This window comes from Triticum aestivum, chromosome 3B (assembly GCF_018294505.1).
Source record: "Triticum aestivum cultivar Chinese Spring chromosome 3B, IWGSC CS RefSeq v2.1, whole genome shotgun sequence".
NCBI lineage: Eukaryota > Viridiplantae > Streptophyta > Magnoliopsida > Poales > Poaceae > Triticum > Triticum aestivum.
Window position 1 is genome coordinate 593,936,069 of NC_057801.1, and position 16,050 is coordinate 593,952,118.

The window sequence follows — 16,050 nt, forward strand, 5'->3', positions numbered from 1 at the left end:
CCTCCAGTTGACTTGGGAGGCACTCCTCCCCCCTTGGCCGCTGCCCCCAACCCTAGATGGGATCTAAGGGGGCCGGCCCCCTCTTCCCCCCCACCTATAAATAGTGGAGGAGTGGGAGGGCAGCCGCACCCCCAAGTTTTGGCGCAGCCCTCCCCCTCTCCCAAGTACTCCTCTCTCGTGGTGCTTGGCGAAGCCCTGCAGGACTGCCACGCTCCTCCACCACCACCACGCCGTCGTGCTGCTGCTGGATGGAGTCTTCCTCAACCTCTCCCTCTCTCCTTGCTGGATCAAGGCATGGGAGACGTCACTGGGTTGTACGTGTGTTGAACGCGGAGGTGCCGTCCGTTCGGCACTAGGATCTCCGGTGATTTGGATCACGACGAGTACGACTCCTTCAACCCCGTTCTCTTGAACGCTTCCGCTTAGCGATCTACAAGGGTATGTAGATGCACTCTCCTTCCCCTCGTTGCTGGTTTCTCCATAGATAGATCTTGGTGACACGTAGGAAAATTTTGAATTTCTGCTACGTTCCCCAACAATATTTGGGTTACATGTGTATGGTAGTCTAGGGTATGTAATCCATCTCCTACCTTATCTCTAGAAGAGGCGTCACCCTCCAAGTCTTGTACTCAATATATACTCGCTCTCGACGCTCAGTAATACATCCATCATATTCCGCCAATCATCCATTCTATCCCTTCTAACAAACAGGACAAGCACAAGTCGTCATCCAAAGACAAGGTGGAGCATGCGACCGCTTCTAAGCGAGGACAACAATGAGGTCTTCTCTCTCGAAACAGTCTTTCGTCTCTCTAGTAGCCCTCGCCAGATAATCTACGGATTTGGATGTAATTATTATTATTTGGTGTTCGTTGTACTGTAATGATTGAAAACAAATAGGTCGAAAGTTTTCTAAAAAAAGTTCATTGCTTTATTATGAATAAAACAACACGTCAAACAATAGAAGGTGTTAAGAAAAATCTCTTACGAAGTAGATCAAAGAAAAAAGCAAGAGAGAACAGAACACAGCTCTGCGGGACAGACTCTCGTCCAAACAAAAGGAGGCTGCCGTTGTGTCCGGCTAGCAGACCAACAGACTGACGAGCTTTTCTAGAGGCTAGTGATGCGGACGAGCCAATGGAAGAGGTAGCCGACAAGGAGCCGGCGCCATCATCCTTGCCAACCCATGCTGGCATTACCATGAGCCCATGTCAACATCACCATGCCGCCTTCAAGGAGACTGACGAGGCGGCAGATGAAGTTTATGACAAGTACGAGGACGACGTCGCTAGCTCCACGCCGGCCACACCCCGTCGCCACAACGACGAAGCCGGCATGTCCGCGGATGTTACCGACAACGAGGAAGAGTAGAGCATGGGAGGACACTGACATTTAGGGTCCCAGAAGGCCACCACTCCTCCCCTCCTGTTGAAACTAAGCTTGGCAGGCTCATCATTGTCGGCTGATTAGCCGCTTGCCGGTGTCGCGGGAGGCGGAGCTTCAGTTCCGGGACACACGGCAGACATGCGAGCTGCCGGACATGGGGACAGACACCGACGATCATTAGAGCAGGTTAGAATAGGGTTCAGTCAAATATGTAGAAAATGTAATGCATGTGCACAGTTTAATTTAGACGAAAATCATCTAGTTTTATGTAAAGATAATTATCCAGCAATTTGTTTAAATTTACATTGACAGATCACCGAGTTCTCACATGGAAGTAGGTGCTCCCTGTTTGAAAATTACTTGAACTAAATACCAAACTTCGCACAATTTCTTTTACCCCTCATCCAAACAACAATCAAGATCAGAAAATGGAAACAAAATGACTGGATTTCTGTTTATCTACAACCAATCATGACAAGTTGAGCAAACTACCAAACTTTGTCTAAGCAGACGCAACAATAACTCAGTACGCATTTTCCTTTCACCGTCCAGATAAGGGGGGCAATTCTGTCATCCTACTGGTATAGCGAGACTGGAAGGAGCTGGAGCTCTCGTAGTTGCCTTCTCCAGAAATCAACAGCTGGAACTGCTTTCGCATTTCATCATTCATGGACTTCGTGGAGGACGGGGAAGCATACTGTTTCTGGCTTGGAGTCGTTGGCAACAACACTTTTAGCCTTGAAACAACCTCGGTCATGCTCGGCCTGTCGATGGCTGCACTCTCCACACAGTTCATGGCAAGGTCCACCACGCTCTGCAGGGAATTGGCGTCGTACTGATCCAACAGCCTCTTGTCCACGATATCTTGAATACTGCCTTTCGCAATCTTTTGGCGTACCCAGTTTGGTAGGTGGTAGGTGTGAGGGTCCATCAATACCGGGGGCTTGCCAGTGATGATCTCCAAGAGCACGATGCCGAAGCTGTAAACATCCGTCTTGATGGTGAGCTGGAAAGTTGCATGGTACTCGGGGTCGAGGTAGCCGAGAGTGCCAGCAGCAACGGTAGATATGTGCGTGTGTGCATCGTTAAAAGCCCGCGAAAGCCCAAAATCAGCTATTATCCCCACCAGGTTCTTGTCCAGAAGGATGTTGGCTGTCTTGACATCTCTGTGAACTATTGATGGGGTGCATGACTCATGTAGATATTCCAGTCCTGTAGTTTACTTTGTCAACATATGCATACATACATACGTACATCACCTAAAAGAAAGCATGTAAATGAAATATGAACCTTGTGCCGAATCAAGTGCAATATGAAGTCGCTGTTCCCAAGTCAAACTGTAGTCATCTCCTGCATCAAGACATACCAAAGTTAATGCAAGTGCCACACGATACATGCATGGTAGCATACATACTAGCTTTGTAATTTTTGCACATTTAACTTCAGAATGATGTTTAAAGCACAATGATTAAGCATGTTATCAATTGGTCTATTATGGTCCGAACCCGGCATAAATAGGTACTTGATGATCTTTGAGAGGTCACTGCTTTTCCTTCTCTTTAATAAATATTATGATCTATTGAAGTATTCTTTGATATGTACCTCTGTCGTTGTTTTGTTTCTTACTGGTTTTAAATATGTAACTATTGAGTCATAATTATGACTGAGTAGACCTATGTAACTGTGGTGCCCCAATTTTATTAGCCGAGTATCTATGACTATGCCATGTTTATGAATTTGGCAATGGACAATTCTAAGCAAATTTCCAAAAAGGAAAAGCTCCCAAGAAGAACTAGGTCCACCAACTCAAGTGTATTGATTAGCAGCAGCAATAACAGTCTATGCAATCAACTAAACCTTTGACAAGGAAATCAGGTTTTATTAAAAATCTCGTTTACAGTAGGGTCAAGGATGTGAAAGCCAGATTTATTTGATTTGAGTTTTTTTTTTAAATTATGCTAGGTCCTGCCAATTTTTATATTATGCTGCAATGCACAATATGAAGTTTGGTGGGTAGGTGGTTTCCAAGTGGTTAATGAAAGCTATTGCCCCCTGTGTAGTTATTGATTTTGAATGAAGTAAAACATTGCCTAAGTCAACTATGTTTGATAGAAAATTTGAAATTGTGGAGGGAAAACCTTCTCTTAAAAGCTGTTGAAGATTTCCTCTGGGCATGAAGTCATAAACGAGGGCTAGGCACTTCGTGTTCTGGCAATATCCTTGTAGAGTCACGAGATTCTTGTGATGAACTTTGGACAAGGTTTGCACCTGCAGCAACAGATATAGTTACTAATCATCCTAGAGCTGAAGACAATGGGTTTACTTTCTGTTGGACTCTGGAAAGGGTTGATATCTTGCACACTTATAGTTTACTTTCTATTGAAGAAATTATTGATTTGACCCAGTTGGTTTCGTGGTATACCTCAGGGAGGAAATCTGTTGACTCCGCTATTGATGTCTCCATAAGCACCTTAACAGCTACTTCATCACCATTTTCCATTGTGCCATGATAAACAGTACCAAAACCTCCTTTTCCAACGATTTGTTTGAAGTCGTTTGTTATGTGTTTCAGGTCTGCGTACGTGAACCGTTTGATATCAATATGTAGGGGTGTTTCCTCTTCATACATAGCATAATCCTCATTGTCTCCTGACTTCCCTGCAGAATCATAAAGTAGTGTGTTACATGAAAGTTTTGGGTGAAGCAGCTGTTTAATGTTTACCACCTATTCCATTGATGAAAGAGAGTTTAAGAGCAGAATTTTTTTATTTTACCTTTCCAGCACAATTTCCAGAGTATGCACATCACTACTAGGAGGGATACCAGTACTACAGGAACTATCACTGCGATGAGCATGGTAGATTTGGTGTTCTTCTTATTTGAACAGTACGTATCTTTGACTTTTGAGCATACGGGATTGCCTTCTAACCTAGTGTCACCATTACACAGCATATAGGAAAAAAATGAATTAATACGATGTTAGCTACAACAGCTCTACAAAATTATGATTAGAAGATGCCTCCATTTTCTAACACGTCTAACATGCTAAACATATACGCACTCTGAACGAATGAACTTCATGGTTTCTCATATATGCAATCTAAAAGAAGAAACTTCATGGTTTGTAGATTGCAGTTACTAAGGTCCTTATCTATTTCTCATATTGAATGCCCATAGACAATAAAGCTTTTATAGTTACTAGATGGAGTAGTACATGTAACTGAGGGCATGCTTGAATCAATGTAATGCTCTGCAAAAGTGTTGCTTCACACACTTTTTGTGGCACTGAATTGGCCATGACAACTTCGTCAAATTTGATAGCTGTTCACATGTACGACAAGTGGTGCTGCTGCTGCATTTTTTTTTGGAAAAGGAGGATTACCACGGCCTCTGCATCAAGCGATGCACACAGCCATGGTGCTGCTGCAGCATGGCGTAGAAAAGTGTGGCACGACACAAAATATAACACCACCAAACTGTGGCCACAGAAAGTCAAACTTGTGTAACTCTTGTTTGGTGAAGTGTGGCGTATTTACATTGTATTTGCAAAGACTGTTGCTAAACCTTGATTTTTCTATGAAGCTCAACCCTGTTTCTTTTGAGTGTAGTTGTTTAATTTGATCTATTTTTTCTATAGTCAGAAATTGTGAAACATTCAGTTAAAAGAAAAGGAATTGTACAACAGAGCTTGCAAACCTTAAGTCAAGCAGACCGGCCTGAGATCTTTGAAGAATATAATTAGGGATTGGTCCATCGAGCTGGTTATATGACAAATCGCTGTAAAATAAAGTGAAAATTATTCTCTAAATTTTATACCATCAACCAAATATTATATTAAGCAGAGAGACTTACAGAACTTTGAGTGACTTTATTTGGTAGTCTGGAATAGCTCCTGTCAAATTGTTGTGTGATAAATCCCTACATATGTTTTGTGCTTAGGGTCATAAAAATTGTCACAAATAATCCCGTTTAGCCCATTAATATTTAGTGGCAGGCACCACTTACAAGTTCTCCAGTGATGCCATGTTCATGAATGATATGATTAATCCACCTTTCAGTCCACTAGTAGACAGATCTCTGCAAAACAACTCATTTTAGTACAAGTCTATTAATTTAGCCGTAGTATTGAGCTAACATGTTTCTTTAAGATTATTTAAGTATCTTTCTGTGGTTCTTTACACTAAATTGCATATGTTTTCAAGCTTTCAACTAAATTAACTGTGTTTTCAAGATAATAGTTAGTAAGACAAGTGACGAGTTTTTCTTACCATATAAAAAATGCAATGTACTTCAAAGGTTAAAAATATGAATTGTGATGTTTATGTTCCAAAATGTATATGGTACAAGTCCTGGTTATGTTCTTACACTGCAACAATCCTCGGATTCTGGTTTCTCTTAGAGTAGTCGCAAGTCAAACCTTCCCAGGAATATTCTCTTGGGGAGCATGGATCTCCGTTCCAGTTTATTCGTGCCAAATTGTAGTGTTTCTTGACTTCTTTCATGTAATTGACTGCAACACCCAAAAAACAATGAAATAAATGTGAACAGAATAAAGAATGCTGTATATGTTGGGTATGGGCCCTTATATGTATTAAAAAGAATGTAAACATTAACTTAACTAGTTGCAAAGTTATTTCATATGCAAGTTTTATCTATTTAATAGAAGTGAATAAATTATATTAATCTATTTATCTACTACGGTCTTGGCCATGGCTCATTGGCAATTGAACTTTAGAAGGTCGCTTACTAAGGAGTTACTACTGAATCAGCTGGTTGATAAACTTGTTTCTATTACTATAATGTGGATACTGACAATGTCAATTGGAGTTGAGGATCTTCAGGAGTCTATACACAGTGAGATCTTGTTAATTAAGAATTGTTTAAATGCAAGGACTGGAGGTTCTGTTCCACCAACTGAATAAACTGCATGATGATCATGCGAATCTGCTACATACACTCCCTCCATTCCTAAATATAAGTCTTTTTAGGGATTCCAATAAGGGACTACATACGGATGTATATAGACATATTTTGGAGTATATTCACTCATTTTGCTCCGTATGTAGTCACTTATTAGGATCTCTAAAAAGACTTTTCTTTGCGGGGGCTCTAAAAAGACTTACATTTAGGAACGGAGGGAGTACATGACAAAGTGTAATGCACATGCAGTATATACATTAATCTTACCATCGTCGGCGTCAGTGGTGAGGTTATCCATCCGCACTAGCGAGTACACCTCAAACGCATTGATGAGCGGCGGGAGCCTTGAGCTGCGTGTCTTGTTCAGCAGGAAGGTTGCGGTAGGGTTATGCAAGAACCGCCCGTTCTCGTGCATGCTGTCCGCCTGAAATCTTGACGGCGAGAAGTCTGGAAACAGCAAGTCATTGTCGCTGTAGATGTCGAACCTCCTATTCTGGTTGCTGATGTTGATCTCGGCAAAGTGGAAGATCGGGAGAAGCTGCAGATTCTTGGCGTCCAGGTTGGGACCCACTGCCACATTGATCTCGAAGAAGGAGTAGTTTGTGTCTAGAGTGCTGGCCTGCTGGAGGATGCCCTCTGGTACCTGGAAGGTGTTGTCGCCGGGTAGCCTTCTCACTGGACTGCTAGTGTTTAGGGTCATCCAGGGGTAGGTGTTGTAGGAGAAAGACCAGCCCTCCCAGAACCGGTCGTAAGGGTCCAATGGATATCTTCATCGCACACAAAGACAAGGAGAAAACAGGTAAATAGCTAGCCAATAAACTGTTTTTTTTAACTTGAAGGAAATAGCTGTGACAACTCGCCAGCCAAACTTCTTGTCACCTTGGGATGGCATTAGTTTTTGTTAGAAGCATTTGCAAGATTCAGGAAACAGATTAAGGAGCAAACACTTCAAATGTTCCGTGCTAGCCAACTTCAAAACCATTGTCAGGCATAATTAAGATCAAATCCAAAATTATTATGGATGTCAGCCTTGTCTCACCTTGTGATGAAGTCAGTGGCTTGACCAAATCTGATCCGGCGAAAGTAGCTGATTGACACCGAAGAATTCACAAAAGGGTACATTGAATCTTGCAGTGGCCTCAGCTCCAACGCAGACACGAATGGAGTCCCTGTACCGAAGTTTATCAGACAGACCGACACCGAGTCGCCCGGAGCAACGGTGAGCACCTCCTTCCATATTGTGCTTGATGGATCCCAATTTGTCAAGTTTACCGCCTCCCAGAAATTGGCACCGATATGGAGCCCAAATAAAAATGGCGACCCGTCCATGGTCCGGTTCAACCCGTCGTAGTCGCCGTAAGTAAACAAGGCCCTCACCAGCTTTTTACCAGGGGTGGATGGCAGCGTGTAGCAATTCCTTGAGCCGTTGGGGAAGCTCCTCAAGGTTTTTTGACTCTCATATGGGGCACCAGCCATGTACACTGCTGCTATTTGGTGGGTCAAACCGCCCTCGACGAATCCAGCGTCGGACTGGTGCTGTATTCCTCGTATGCTGCTGTCGGTGTAGGGAGTATTATTTCTCTTTCCACAGTCGAGGCTTATGAACCCTGCATAACGGAGAATATGTGTCGGTTTCTTGTGTTTCAGGTTTAAGATATGCTGAAAGACCATGTCTAACCTGTCCATTTATAGATATCTAATAGCAAAAGTATGAGTATTAAGATCTCAGTGAATTGAAATTTCTTAAGTTGCACTGAAGTAAACTGAGCTGTGCATGCAGATGGAGCAGAGGTCGAAGAGGTGCAGGGGTCTATCTAGAAGGGAAAAGCCAGGACGACACGGATTTCATTACCAGAGGTAGAAGAAGGCTGGCCATGGACTCGAGTCGTCGTCATGGCCAGGACGAGCAGCGGCGCCAGGATCCATCTCAGTTTTGTACTCGCCGAGTTGATGATCGCCATGGCAGCCTTGGGTTTTTGCAGGGCCTTGCAAGCGAGAGGCATCCCTATGTGCCACAGAGCAACCTTGTGCACTTATATGGCAGAGGAAACCAGCTAACGCGTCCGGTTTAGTAGTATTTTTAGTGACCTGAGCTCAATCGGTGCGGCGTGATAAAGAAAACGAAAGCTTTGTCCATCAGTAGGTGAACCTGCTACTTGCAATTGTCTAAAGGTAAGACTTGCCATGGAGTTCAGTTTGATAATCTCTGCTAGAATCAGCTGCCCGTCAGCGTGATAACGAGGCCCTACCTGCAGCTCGCTCCTGAACGCACGTTGATCTTTCTTTTGAACCAGCCCGCTCGCTGTGCTGGAGTAAAGAACTGGAACAAGCTACAGTTATTAGAAGAGCAAAGCCCAGCGCGACCAAGCTGAGGTGCTTTCCCAAACTGAGCTGATATAAAGAAAGTATGAATGCTTTTCTTGACATTATTATGCGAGTTTTTAACCCAAAGCGGAGATGGACATGGACGTATGCGCGGCGGGGCAGTGTGAACGAGGACGATGCAGCACCCTCCACCCCTTCTTTTCTCCCCAGACAAGACCTAGATTTATTTCGTCGGCGTAATCGCGACGACGACCGTGTTGACTGCAGCGGGTAGGAAGAAGAACACACCCACCCAGACCCAGGTACACTACATCCTACACGCACAGCGGCCGGTTGTTGGATGGTTTGCTTGTTTGCCAAATTCGCATCCCAACGTGAACATCGAACAAGGCAGAAACTGCACTATCAAGCTACCAACTAAGCTAGTACTCCCCCTGTCTCATAATATAAGAACGCTTTTGACACTAGTCAATGGACTGTAGACAGTCATAATGGAGTTTGTTCATATTAATAAGTATGGCTTTATTAAATCCAGGACTATTCAGGACTGCATTGCTTTGGCTTATGGGTATCTTTTCCAATGTCACAAAAGCAAGCTGCCTACTGTTGTACTTAAAAATTGACTTTGAAAAAGCTTTTGATGAGCTTGAACATGGAATGATCTTATCTATTTTGAGGCAGAAGGGGTTTGTTACCAATTGGTGTTCATGGATAGAGCAAAGTTTATCTATAGCTACATCGGTTGTCCTTCTTATTGGTGTCCCAGGGCCAAAGATTAAATGTTGAAGAGGGGTATGGCTGGGTGATCCTCTCCATTGTTGTTTGTTGTGGTTACTGATTTCTTTAAACCATCTTAAGTGATGCAATGCAAAGGCAGCTTGTAGAAGTGCATGCCCTAGTCAATGCAACCAAAAGACCGATCTGATGAAAGATACTAGGCATCACATTATACGTCAACACTTTCCCTCACGTGTGGCTCCCTCAGGCCTAAAGTGGACCGAAAGTGGGCTGCAATTTAATTGCGTCAGCCGGGTCTTGAACCCAAGGCCTCTTGGCTCTGATACCATGTAGAAATGCATGCTCTAGCCAATGCAACCAAAAAACCTATCTGATGAAAAAAAACTAGGCAACACATTATACGTCAATCCAGTTCATACAACCACATGTGAGATTTTATTCTTGCCATGATTTCCCAATCCTCGAATATGTATCTAGCATGCACGCAGATAGATGACACTCTTACTCAAACAAGCTACGGTAATACTTCTTTCGTTCCTAAATATAAGTCTTTTTAACCACGTGTGAGATTTTTATTTTTGACATGATCCCTATCCTCAAGTATGTATCCAGCATGCATGCAGATGACACTCTTACTCAAAAAGGCTACGGTAATACTCCTTCCGTTTCTAAATATAAGTTTTTTTTAGAGATTTCAATAAAGACTACATATGGATGTATATATTTTAGAATGTAGATTCACTCATTTTGTTCCGTATGCAGTTATAGTCTTTAAAAAGACTTATATTTAAGAACAGAAGAAGTAGAAGACAAAATGAAAGATAAAGTTTCAAGACCAAAGCCCAGCACCCAAACTGGGCTGATATAAGGAAGATGGGATGCTTTTCTTGACAATATTATGCGATGTTTTTTAACCCAAAGCGGACGTATGCGCGAGCCCATGTGAACCAGACGAGGACGACGCGGCTCCCTCTGCCCTTTCCTTTCTCCAGAGAGGGGGCCTGGCCGGGTTTGTATTGTCAGCATAATGACGACCGTGCTGAACGCGCGTGGTTAGGAAAGAAGAAGATCATGTTGAATACGATGCATACACACCGGACAGTTGTTGGATGGTTTGCATCCTGTGCATGCAGCATGAGCATCAAACAGAGCAGAGCGCGTCCTAGTTTAAGCTCTCAGCTGAATACATGGGAAGGATCGGTCGAATGATTATTCTCATTCGAAAAGACTCACATGACAAGACCAAGGGCATCTCAAATTTCCTTCCGCGTCCGTCGACAGACAGGGACCAGTTCGCAGAAATGGATGTGGTAGGCCGTCATCAACGCAATCATGTATATGTCCGTTAGTAAATGCAAATTCAAATTTACTCCCATCTCCACAGCCCGCGGGATCCCATCAACGCCGCCCAATCAGAACCAAAAAGAGACAAGTATGCTTAGTTTTTAAATGCCTGAATTCAAAAGAACATCAGTCCGGTAGTCTGTGCAATTTTCTGCCATGTCGGACCGACAATCCCAGCCGTCTGCTCCCCGATCAAGGTGGTGACGTCACCGCGGCGTAGACAGCCTCCGCCTCCGCCGCGTCCTTATTGTCCGCCGCCGTCAACTGATCTTTCTGCTGCTGCAACATCTGGTAGCGGACAGATTACATGATCATTCTTGCGTCGGCATCCAAAGAGTCAACATTCAAGGTCAACATCTTAGCGTCCTCCGCATTGACGGTGATCCTCACCTTCTTTTCCTTGAACGCAACCTTTCTCTCTTAGATCATGGTCCTCCTCTCTTCGAGCTTGAGCTTCTTGTCCGTCGCCTCCATCAACAATTTGAACCTCTCTGCCTTCTTCTCCTCCTTAATGTCTGAGCGCTTCACGCATGTTTCCTCCTTCGCCAAGATGTCCTCGAACCTCTCTGTCTGCGTGGCCGCCGCACCTTCTCGCTTCACCCTCTCCCCCTCCCACTTCTTCCCCTGTAAATTTATTTTAACCTTCTTCGACAGTTCTTGGGTTGGGTCGGTAGGGTCACCAGTTTCTTCCGCGTTGGCTTGGGCGGCGGTCTTGGCTATGATTCAACTTCCATTGCCCATTTAACTTCAACTAACAATGCATGACGGTAAAGGACTTCTTCTCCAACTTCTTGTACACCACATAAGCACAGGTAGGCTACAAAGTGAAACATTGTCAACAATGCATATCCGGCTAGTGAGCAACAAAACAATACATGTCCAGCTAGTGATCAACAAAACTAATCATATTCGGCTAGTAATCAACTTACTTGCTCAGTGATTTGTGCACCGCTAGGCCACTGTGAGATGAGATGCTTCAAGTGCATGCAATACTTGTACACGACCTCTTGGATGGTGTACCATCGATGGTTGAGGTACTTCCATTCACGGTTGTGGATGACCGCGTCGGAGTAGGGCGCGAAATGCTTGTGTTCATGGAACCATATGTGAACGTTCCTCCAAAAGGTTGTGCCCTTTTGCTACGTGACATGGATCAGACCAATACTAGTGGCCAACCATGCAACGCGCAAAGCTCGTTGAGGGAGTCCTGGATTAGGGGGTGTCCGGATGACCGGACTATGACCGTTGGCCGGACTCCTTGAATATGAAGATACAAGATGGAAGACTTCGTCCCGTGTCCGGATGGGACTTTCCTTGGCGTGGAAGGCAAGCTTGGCGATACGGATATGTAGATCTCCTCCCATTGTAACCGACTCTGTGTAACCCTAGCCCTCTCCGGTGTCTATATAAACCGGAGGGTTTTAGTCCGTAGGACGAACAACAATCATACCATAGGCTAGCTTCTAGGGTTTAGCCTCTCTGATCTCGTGGTAGATTTACTCTTGTACTACCCATATCATCAATATTAATCAAGCAGGAGTAGGGTTTTACCTCCATCGAGAGGGTCCGAACCTGGGTAAAAACATCGTGTCCCTTGTCTCCTGTTACCATCCGTCTAGACGCACAGTTCGGGACCCCCTACCCGAGATCCTCCGGTTTTGACACCGACATTGGTGCTTTCATTGAGAGTTCCTCTGTGTCGTCATCTTTAGGTCCGATGGCTCCTCCGATCATCAACAACGACGCGGTCCAGGGTGAGACTTTTCTCCCCGGACAGATCGTCGTATTCGGCGGCTTTGCACTGCGGGCTAATTCGCTTGGCCATCTAGAGCAGATCGAAAGCTACGCCCCTGGCCATCAGGTCAGATTTGGAAGCTTGAACTACACGGCCGACATCCGCGGAGACTTGATCTTCGACGGATTCGAGCCACGGCCGGGCGTGCCGCACTGTCGCGATGGGCATGATCTAGCTCTGCCGCCGAACAGTGCCCAGGAGGCCGCCCCGGTGTCCGCTCCGACCCTTAGTTCGGAGCCGACTATGCCAATCGAGGACGGATGGCTAGACACCGCCTCGGGGGCTGCAACCTCTACGGCGATCGAGCCGAACACCAGTCTTGTCCTTTGCGAAGCTCGCGACTCCAAGGTGCCGGACTCCTCTCCGGACCCCGAACCTTCCGCGCCCCTGCCGATCGAATCCGATTGGGCGCCGATCATGGAGTTCGCCGCCGCGGACATCTTTCAGCATTCGCCCTTCGGCGACATTCTGAATTCACTAAAATCTCTCTCCTTATCAGGAGAGCCCTGGCCGGACTATGGTCAGCAAGGATGGGATGCGGACGACAAAGAAATTCAAAGCCCACCCACCACCCACTTAATAGCCACTATCGATTATTTAACCGACATGCTCGATTTCGACTCTGAAGACATCGACGGTATGGACGACGATGTAGGAGACGACCAAGACCCAGCGCATCTAGGGCACTGGAAGGCCACCTCGTCATATGACATATACATGGTGGACACCCCAAAAGAAGGGAATGACGATGGAACAACAGAGGATGACCCCTCCAAGAAGCAGCCTAAGCGCCGGCGTCAGCGGTGCCGCTCTAAATCCCGCCAAAGCAAAAACGGTGATTCCGGCACGGGAGATAATAACACCCCGAACAGTTCCGAAGACAACCCCCTCCAGCAGGATTCAGCACAGGAGGATGGAGAGGCCAGCACTCATGAGAGAGCGGCAGACAGGGAGGTCGAGGATGATAATTACATGCCTCCCTCTGAAGATGAGGCAAGCCTCGAAGACGACGAATTTGTCGTGCCTGAGGACCCCGTCGAACAAGAGCGTTTCAAACACAGGCTTATGGCCATGGCAAGCAGCCTCAAGAAAAAACAGTAGCAGCTTAGAGCTGACCAAGACTTGCTAGCCGACCGATGGACTGAAGTCCTTGCGGCCGAAGAGTATGAACTCGAACGCCCCTCCAAGAGCTACCCAAAGCACAGGCTGCTACCCCGATTAGAGGAGGAAGCACCTAAACCTACATCACCAGCGCACGACGCGGCCGACCGGCCACCTCGTGGCCGCGACAGAGAGGCCTCTCGGCTATCGATTCAAGCCGCACCCCGGCGCCGCTATACCAAGGCACGGGGAAATGCGCCGGACCTGCGAGACATATTGGGGGACAAGGCAAGGCAAACAAGATCGATCTACGGATCGCGTGGGCGCCCCATGGCACGTGGCGATAACCGTCATGTCGGACATGGCAAATACGGCCAGGCCGAACACAGCAGACAAAGCTCATTCAAGCTACATCGTGATATAGCCCAGTTCAGAGGTGCCGCACACCCACTATGCTTCACAGATGAAGTAATGGATCATCAAATCCCCGAGGGTTTTAAACCCGTAAACATCGAATCATACGATGGCACACCAGATCCTGCGGTATGGATCGAGGATTATCTCCTTCATATCCACATGGCCCGCGGTGATGATCTACACTCTATCAAATACCTCCCGCTCAAGCTTAAAGGACCAGCTCGGCATTGGCTTAACAGCTTGCCAGCAGAGTCAATTGGTTGCTGGGAGGACCTGGAAGCCGCATTCCTTGACAACTTCCAGGGCACCTATGTGCGACCACCAGACGCCGATGACCTAAGCCACATCATTCAGCAGCCAGAGGAATCGGCCAGACAATTCTGGACACGGTTCTTAACCAAGAAAAATAAAATAGCCGACTGTCCGGATGTTGGTGTAACGTAGTAATTTCAAAAATTTCCTACGCACACGCAAGATCATGGTGATGGCATAGCAACGAGAGGGGAGAGTGTATCCACGTACCCTCGTAGACCGTAAGCGGAAGCGTTATGACAACACGGTTGATGTAGTCGTACGTCTTCACGATCCGACCGATCCAAGTACCGAACGTACGGCACCTCCGAGTTCAGCACACGTTCAGCTCGATGACGATCCCCGAACTCTGATCCAGCAAAGTGTCAGGGATGAGTTCCGTCAGCACGACGGCGTGGTGACGATGATGATGCTCTACCGGCGCAGGGCTTTGCCTAAACTCCGTGACGATATGACCGAGGTGGAATATGGTGGAGGGGGGCACCGCACACGGCTAAGGAACGATCCGTAGATCAACTTGTGTTGTTGTGCCTAGAGGTGCCCCCCTGCCCCCGTATATAAAGGAGCAAGGGGGGAGGGGGCGGCCGGCCTAGGAGGGGCGCGCCAAGGGGAGTCCTATTCCCACCGGGAGTAGGACTCCCTCCTTCCTTGTTGGAGTAGGAGAAGGGGGGAAAGAGGGGGAGAGGAGGAAGGAAAGGGGGGCCACTCCCCTTGTCCAATTCGGACCAGAGTGGGGCTGCTCGCCTCCTTCCTTTCGGCCTCTCTCCTCTATTCCCGTATGGCCCAATAAGGCCCATATACTCCCCGGCGAATTCCCGTAACTCTCCGGTACTCCGAAAAATACCCGAATCACTCGGAACCTTTCCGAACTCCGAATATAGTCATCCAATATATTGATCTTTATGTCTCGACCATTTCGAGACTCATCGTCATGTCCCCGATCTCATCCGGGACTCCGAACTCCTTCGGTACATCAAAACTCATAAACTCATAATAAAACTGTCATCGAAACCTTAAGCGTGCGGACCCTACGGGTTCGAGAACTATGTAGACATGACCGAAACACGTTTCCGGTCAATAACCAATAGCGGGACCTGGATGCCCATATTGGCTCCCACATATTCTACGAAGATCTTTATCGGTCAAACCGCATAACAACATACGTTGTTCCCTTTGTCATCGGTATGTTACTTGCCCAAGATTCAATCGTCGGTATCTCAATACCTAGTTCAATCTCGTTACCGGCAAGTCTCTTTACTCGTTACGTAATGCATCATTTCGTAACTAACTCATTAGCCACATTGCTTGCAAGGCTTATAGTGATGTGCGTTACTGAGAGGGCCCAGAGATACCTCTCCGACAATCGGAGTGACAAAACCTAATCTCGAAATACACCAACCCAACATGTACCTTTGGAGACACCTGTAGTACTCCTTTATAATCACCCAGTTACGTTGTGACGTTTGGTAGCACCCAAAGTGTTCCTCCGGTAAACGGGAGTTGCATAATCTCATAGTTACAGGAATATGTATAAGTCATGAAGAAAGCAATAGCAACATACTAAATGATCAAGTGCTAGGCTAACGGAATGGGTCATGTCAATCACATCATTCTACTAATGATGTGATCTCATTAATCAAATGACAACACATGTCTATGGTTAGGAAACATAACCATCTTTGATTAATGAGCTAGTCAAGTAGAGGCATACT

The 16,050-nt window shown here is 46.1% G+C and overlaps 1 protein-coding gene and 1 pseudogene across 1 annotated transcript; both read right to left on the minus strand.

The window, feature by feature from the left end:
- Positions 1–1,734: 1,734 nt before the first annotated feature.
- Positions 1,735–8,325, minus strand: LOC123071142 (probable LRR receptor-like serine/threonine-protein kinase At2g28960). The gene is made up of 12 exons (XM_044494638.1): positions 8,159–8,325; positions 7,346–7,913; positions 6,574–7,073; positions 5,752–5,896; positions 5,392–5,463; positions 5,239–5,304; positions 5,083–5,163; positions 4,161–4,315; positions 3,809–4,044; positions 3,525–3,654; positions 2,677–2,736; positions 1,735–2,598 (listed from the first exon to the last, which is right to left on the minus strand). The coding sequence occupies exons 1-12, from the start codon at positions 8,307–8,309 to the stop codon at positions 1,928–1,930; spliced, it is 2,835 nt and encodes a 944-aa protein (XP_044350573.1). The 5' UTR covers positions 8,310–8,325; the 3' UTR covers positions 1,735–1,927.
- Positions 8,326–11,133: 2,808 nt separating this feature from the next.
- LOC123067618 (uncharacterized) overlaps positions 11,134–16,050 on the minus strand; it is a 71,647-nt pseudogene continuing 66,730 nt past the window's right edge.

What these genes read in the sequence shown, in the direction of transcription:
- LOC123071142 (XM_044494638.1), bottom strand. Translation starts at nt 8,309, where the DNA reads ATGCCTCTCGCTTGCAAGGCCCTGCAAAAACCCAAGGCTGCCATGGCG. An exon ending in CCAGCCTTCTTCTACCTCTG is followed by an intron (nt 7,914 to 8,158) that starts GTAATGAAATCC and finishes TCCGTTATGCAG; the next exon opens with GGTTCATAAGCCTCGACTGT. An exon ending in AATCCGAGGATTGTTGCAGT is followed by an intron (nt 5,464 to 5,751) that starts GTAAGAACATAA and finishes GTTGTTTTGCAG; the next exon opens with AGATCTGTCTACTAGTGGAC.